Below are 7,255 nucleotides of genomic sequence, written 5' to 3'. Positions count from 1 at the left end.
AGAAGAGCTACGCGGCCGCAGGTGTAAAAGCGCGGGCCGCCGAACATCAAGTGAGGCCGAACTTGTAAAAGTGCAGACCGTAGAAAGAGTGCCTTGCGGCCGCAAATCAAAATTATACGGCCGTAGACCTCTAGGTCCTGACAAAGTTCAAGAAATCTGCTGACCGCACATGGAATTGTGCGCCCGCAGAACCTCCTGAAGGGTATTTTTGTCTAAAATTTGTAGCCCTATATAAATAGACGAGTTTCACAATTTTAGATTAACTTTTGATATCAGCAGCTACAATAGCCATTTCTCTTTTCTTGTTTTAGTAGTTTTTCATATTTTGGGATATTTTAACATAGATTTTATCATTTTGATTTTATAATATGAGTTTATTTAGCATCTCTTCTTCTATTTCTTCAATTTCAACCATAAGTAGCTAGATTTTTACTAGGGTTGTGACCCAACCCTAGCATGTAAACCTTATGGGTGTTTGATTTAATGCATGTTTATGGTTGGATATTTATTATTTAGCCTTGTTCATGTGTGGAATTAATGGTTGCAAATATTAGTTCATGCCTATTTGACTTAGTCTCACTTGAGAAAGAGAGACTTCGTCTAGGAAAAGTTGGCTAACAAGAAATTCGTTCAATCGAGAGATTGATAATCCCAATTAAGGGTTCAATCTAGAGATAGTAATAACCCGACTTGAGCTTCTATCAACTATTTTGTGCAATACTCATTTGGACTTGAGAAAGCCAAATTGGAGAAAATCACTCTCTGACCGAGAGGTATTTTGTGGGTAATTGAGTGTTGATAGCTATAATGCACCCTATCAACAAAAAAAGCGTTAAGGTTTATATCCCATTAGGCAAAACTCTAGGTGATGGTCATAGCCCTAGACTTTTTACATAATTTGAAAAACAACAAAAACAATTTCTTAGTTTCATTTCTTAACTTTGCAATCTTACTTTAAAATAGACATAGAAGCAACCCCAATTTGTGAAAGTTTAAATTGAGATAGTTCATACTCACGTACTATAATATATACTCCTAAATCTCATATATAACTCCATATGAAAATCGACCCCGACTCTTGTTGGGTATTACTATTGCAATCGACCATTTCATATCCTTGATTTGAGGTGTGAATTGGACGAGATTAATTTTTGGCGTCGTTTTTGTGAATCAATTGTAGGTGCAACAATGGCAAACAACAATGATCAACTCGGAAATATGCCTTTAGGGGATGTGGACGTTGAGGAGGACCAAGTTGAAGAGGTTCCTCTTGAACCTCAATCAAATAGAAGAGGCCGGGTGCCTCAAGACAATGTACCTATTCCACCCTCACCTCCAGCAAGAGCAGCTCCACACTAGGTGTAACCAAATGAAGGGTATGCAAGTGCCATAGTCCTTCCCCACATTAAGGCGGGCAACTTTCAAATCACAAATGTAATGCTCGCATTGCTAGAGCAACGCGGATTCTTCACCGGGGCTCCAAGTCAAAATGCATAACAACACTTGAAGGGGTTTGTGGACACTTGTTGGGGGGAGTAAACAGACAGACGTCTCCGAGGATCCTTTAAGGTTAAGGTTATTTCCCTTCTCTCTACGGGGAAAAGCCTTAGATTGGTTGGAAAGATTGACAAACCATTCCATCCATACATGGGATGAGTTGGCGGAGAAATTTATTGACAAGTGCTTTTTTCCCAGGCATATGGATACTCTTAGAGACGAGATTCTAGCATTCAAACAAGAGCCCAATGAGCCGTTACATGAGATATGGGAGTTGTATAGAACAATGGTCAAAGAATGCCCCAATAATAACATGACAGAAGTTATGATTCAACAAACTTTCAATCAGGGGATCAATACGGCCAACCAGTGTGCGGTAAATCAACTTGCCGGTGGAAATTTTTATGACAATGCCGTATGCGGAAGCTTGTGAGATTTTAGATGAAATGGAGAACACATCATAGGCATGGAAAAGTTGGGCTAATGTTCCTCAAGGTGATCCGAACGTGATTCACCTCCATAAAGAGTTGAATGACCATGGGCAAGCCATTGCCGAATTGACCACCACAATGAATCAATTAGCAAAGGCTCAATTTCAACAAATGAAAAGTCCTAAGCAAGTCAATTCCATGAAGGGAGTAAATATGATGGTGAAAAAAAGAAGGACCAAGGGTCCACAAGTGCATAACCGAGTGTATATGCAAAAAGATAGTGGGTTGGATCAAGATGAATATTACAATGAACAAGAGGAGGAAGTGCAATATGTGAACAACTTTCAAGGGAAAAGAAACAACTCTCAAGGCCCAAATCAACAACAATGGTGACCTAAAGGTAATCAAGGTAATTGGAATTCTAACAACCAATGTAACTGGAGTGGCGGCAAAAATCAAGGGAATTGGCATAATAACAACAATTAAGGAAAGTGGAGTGGTGGAAATAACCAAGGTAATTGTAATGGTAACAACCAAGGATATTGGGGAGGTAAGAATCAAGGGGGATAGAACAATAACCAAGGAAATCGGGGGTCGGGTTTTCAAAGGTTCCTGATATATCAACAACCGAGCAACCCGCTTCCTTATCCTTCCCATGGTCCAAGTTCTTCCAACAATGAAATCGGGTGTATTTAAAATATGCTCAAGAAAATTATGGAGAAGAATGCCGATTCTGATGCCCAACTTTCCTCCCATAATACATCAATCCGTAACTTGGAAGTTCAAATAGGGCAAATCTTTCAAGCTCTAAATACTCATCCTAAGGGGGCATTACCAAGTGACACGGTGGTGAACCCTAAGGGTGGGAACAACAGAGGACATGCCATGGCCATTACTATAAGGAGTGGAAAAGGTGGGAATGCACCCACCTCAAGAAAAAGGAAAATTGATGAAGAGCAAGTAGTGTAATAAGAGGAGATCCTGAACAATGTTAAGCAATCCAATGATGAGGTTCAGATTGATATTGATGATAATGTGGAAGAGACTCATGAGGAGGTGAACCTATCTAGGGATCAAATTATTGACATGCCGAAACCGGTAGTGCAAAAGGTTAGGGCACCATTGCCTAAGCCTCCACCTCCCTACCCTCAAATACTTGAAAAGAAAAATGGTGAAAACCAACTCATGAAGTTTATTCAAATGATGAAGAGTCTCTCAATCAATGTGCCATTAGTTGAAGCCTTGGAGTAAATGCCCGGTTATACAAATTTCATGAAGGATCTTGTGACAAAGAAGCGGTCAATGAATTTCGAAACTATAAAATGACTCATCAAGTTAGTGCAATTATGCATTCAATGGCTCCCAAGTTAGAGGATCCCGATGCTTTCACGATTCCATGTACAATTGGAAGTGCTGAGTTAAAGCTCTTTGTGATCTTGGGGCAAGTATAAATTTGATGCCCTATTATGTTTTCAAGACATTGGGAATTAGGTAACCAAGGCCCACCTCTATGAGATTGCATATGGCCGATCGTATTATGAAGAGACCTTTGGGAGTGATTGAGGAAGTTTCTGTTCATGTTTTATAAATTCATTCTCCCGATAGATTTTGTCATTCTTGATTGTGAGGTTGATTATAAGGTGTCGATTATCCTTGATAGACCGTTCCTTGCTACAAGGAATGCTCTTTGTGATGTTGAAGCCGGAGAACATACTTTCCGGGTTGGTGATGAAAAAGTGGTTTTCCATATGTGTAAGTCCATGAGGCAACCCAATAGCAATGAAGTGTGCTCTTTTGTGGACTTGGTGACCGATGTAATTGTGGATGAAACAAGTGTTGTGATAAATGTTGGTGATATGTTGGAGGCCGTCTTGCTCAACTTTGATGATGACGAGATGGATGGTTTTGTGGAATGTGTGAACTTTTTGCAAGGAATGGGGTCATACACATATGAACCCCACAAATTGTCCTTGGATATTTAAAATAGGACAACTCCTCTTACAAAGCCTTCAATTGAAAAGCCTCCTATCTTGGACTTGAAGCTATTGCCTCACATATTAGGTATGGATTTCTTGGCCCTTCTTCTACTTTAGCGGTTATTCTTTCCTCTTGTTTGACTAACGTGCAGGTAGACTCCACATTGGCGGTGCTACAAAAGAGGAAGAAGGCTATTGTCAGGAAATTGGTGGATATTCAAGGGATAAGCCCCGCATTTTGCATGCACAAGATTAACTTGGAGGAAGGTGTCAAACAATCTATTGAACATCAAAGGAGACTCAGTGAAGCCATGCAAAAGGTTGTCAAAAAGGAGATCATCAAGTGGTTGGATGCCGGGGTTGTCTACCCCATTTCCAATAGTTCATGGACTTCTCCAGTTCAATGTGTCCCAAATAAAGGGGGCATAACGGTGGTTACAAATGACAAGAATGAGTTGATTCCTACAAGAACAATAACCGGGTGGAGAGTGTGTATGGACTATAGTATATGCTCAACAAAGTTACGAGGAAGGACCATTTTCCACTTCCCTTCCTAGATCAAATGTTTGATAGATTGGCCGGCCGTGCTTTCTATTGTTTCCTTGATGGGTATTCCGGCTACAACCAAATTCTTATTGCTCAGGAGGATCAAGAGAAAACTATTTTTATATTTCCTTATGGTACTTTTGCCTTCAAGCGGATGCCATTTGGGTTGTGCAATGCACCGACAATTTTTCAAAGGTGTATGATGGCCATCTTCATGGACATGGTGGAAGATTACCTTGAAGTCTTCATGGATGACTTCTCAATGTTCGGAAAGTCTTTTGATGATTGTCTCGCAAACTTGGATAAAGTGTTGGCAAGATGTGAAGAAACAAATTTGGTGCTCAATTGGGAAAAACTTCATTTCATGGTCGAGGAAGGCATTGTCCTTGGCCAAAAAATCTCAAAGAATGGAATTGAAGTCAACAACATAAAGATTTAGGTGATTTCTAAACTCCAACCTCCAACTTCGGTGAAGGGCGTGCGGAGTATCTTAGGCCACGCGGGGTTTTACAGGCATTTCATCAAGGATTTATCTAAAATGGTGAACCCGTTATGCAAACTTTTGGAGAAAGATGCTAAGATCCACTTCAATGATGATTTCATGAGAACCTTTGAATTGTTAAAGTCCAAGTTGACTACTACTCCCATTATCACCGCTCTAAATTGGAGTGTTCCTTTTGAGCTTATGTACGATGCAAGTGATGTAGTGGTGGGGGCTATTTTGGGGCAACACATCAACAAGATTTTTTATCCCGTCTACTATGCTAGTAAGACCATGAATAGTGACCAAGTAAACTATACCATTACGGAGAAAGATCTCCTTACCATTGTGTTTGCTATTAAGAAGTCCCCCCGTACTTGATAGGTGCAAAAGTGATTGTCCACACGGATCATGTGGCACTTCGTTATCTTATGAGTGAGAAAGATTCCAAAGCCAGGTTGATGATATAGGTGATTTTGTTGCAAGAGTTTGATATTGACATCCAAGATCAAAAAAGAAGTGAAAATCAAGTGGAGGACCACTTGTCTCGTTTGGAGGAGGAGAGGAGGTCGCATGATGGCCTTGAAATCAATAACTCCTTCCCGATGAGAAACTTTTGGCTATTTCATGAAAGAAGTGCCATGGTTTGTGGATCTAGCAAGTTTTATTGTGAGTCGTATCATTCCGGATGAGTTCTCTTCAAACCAAAAGAAGAATCTCAAACGGGATTTTCAAGACTATTATTGGGATGAACCGTACCTTTTTCGAATTTGTAGGGATGGGGTGATTAGAAGATGTGTACCGGAGGAAGAGCAACGTGAAATTCTTGGGGCTTGTCATTCTTCACCATATGGTGGTCACCCTAGTGGAGCGGGAATGACTGCCAAAGTGCTAAGTTGCAATTTCTATTTGCCCACTCTTTACAAGGATGTAAATGATCTAGTCAAGCGATGTGATGAATGCCAAAGGGCCGATGGAATCTCAAAGAAAAATGAAATGCCCCTCACCACTATTTTGGAGATTGATATTTTCGATATATGGGGTATTGACTTCATGGGTCCTTTTGTGAGTTCTTGTGGAAACACCTACATCTTAGTCGTGGTTGATTATGTGTCTAAATGAGTTGAGGCCATTGCTCTACCTAAAAATGAGGTGAGAAGTGTGGTGGCGTTTTTGAAGAAGAATATTTTCACAAGGTTTGGTACTCCACGGGCTATCATAAATGATTGGGGAGGGGGGTCACATTTTTGCAACAAAGCCTTCGACACCTTACCCACCAAGTATGGTGTCACTCATAAAGTCATGACTCCCTATCATCCACAAGCAAGCGGTCAAGTGGAAGTCTCCAACCGGGATATAAAGAGTATTTTGTCCAAAATAGTGATTGCTAACCGGACAGATTGGTCCAAGAAACTTGATGATTCTTTATAGGCTTATAAGAAGGCTTGCAAAACACCTATAAGAATGTCTCCATATCGATTGGTGTTCGGAAAAGCTTGTCATCTTCTGGGGGAACTTGAGTACAAAGTCATGCGGGCTTTAAAGAAGTTGAATCTTGAGTGGGATGTCACCGCTAACTTGAGGGTGGCACATTTGAATGAGTTGGATGAGTTCCGGTACTATGCATACACAAGTTCATCCTTATACAAAGAGAATATGAAATATCTTTAAGACAAGTACATATGGAACAAAGAGTTCAAAGAGGGTGATCTTGTGTTATTGTTCAATTCATGGTTGAGGATGTTTCCCATAAAGCTAAAGTCTAAACAGAGTGGCCCGTTTGAAGTTGCGGGTGTGACACCCTTTGGTGCATTGGACTTGAAGAATAAAAATGATGAGGTATTCCAAGTCATTGGTCACCGAGTGAAGCATTACTTGCAAAAAAGTTGGTGATAGCCATGTTGTGGCGGTGATTCATTTCAAGTGATAGTAATCTGCATCGTGCCGCGACGTTAAATCAAGCGTTTCTAGGGAGGCAACCCATGTTTCTTTTTCATTTCTTTTCTTCTTTTACAATTAGGTATTAATTTTGTGCTAACTGCATTTGAAGTGTATTGTAGGAATTGTGCCCCGAAAATTGGCTAAGTATGAAAAAAGTGCGGACCACATGTTTATTGTGCGGAACGCATAATTGTGATTGCTACAGCGAAAGGGAACTGCGGCCGCACAATTGCAGTGCGAATCTTACAAATTGAAAAGGGAAAATGCATACTCTTTGAAGTTTTGTTTGTTATAGAAATAACCAAAGTGCACCCGCACACCAAAATCTGCAGTCCGCAAAAAATATCTGCGGCCGGACAACAAAATTTGCAGACCGCAGATCA

General features: G+C 40.5%; 1 protein-coding gene across 1 annotated transcript; it reads left to right on the top strand.

Moving 5' to 3' along the window:
- The first annotated feature begins 4,988 nt into the window (after window positions 1–4,988).
- LOC138870581 (uncharacterized) lies at window positions 4,989–6,602 on the top strand. Its single transcript, XM_070148402.1, has 4 exons — window positions 4,989–5,217; window positions 5,316–5,388; window positions 5,708–5,861; window positions 6,363–6,602. Exons 1-4 carry the CDS (start codon window positions 4,989–4,991, stop codon window positions 6,600–6,602), a joined length of 696 nt encoding a protein of 231 aa, XP_070004503.1.
- Window positions 6,603–7,255: the final 653 nt, after the last annotated feature.

This window comes from Nicotiana sylvestris, chromosome 6 (assembly GCF_000393655.2).
Source record: "Nicotiana sylvestris chromosome 6, ASM39365v2, whole genome shotgun sequence".
Lineage (NCBI taxonomy): Eukaryota > Viridiplantae > Streptophyta > Magnoliopsida > Solanales > Solanaceae > Nicotiana > Nicotiana sylvestris.
The sequence above is the reverse complement of the archived record's forward strand: the minus strand, read 5'-3'. Positions and strand labels throughout refer to the sequence as shown.

Excerpts from the sequence above, each read along its gene's own strand:
- LOC138870581 (XM_070148402.1), top strand. The coding sequence starts at position 4,989 with ATGGTGAACCCGTTATGCAAACTTTTGGAGAAAGATGCTAAGATCCAC. Across the intron at positions 5,389-5,707 it reads GAGAAAGATTCCAAAGCCAG|GGATGGGGTGATTAGAAGAT; the intron begins GTTGATGATATA and ends TCGAATTTGTAG. Across the intron at positions 5,862-6,362 it reads TGCCCACTCTTTACAAGGAT|GCTTATAAGAAGGCTTGCAA; the intron begins GTAAATGATCTA and ends GATTCTTTATAG.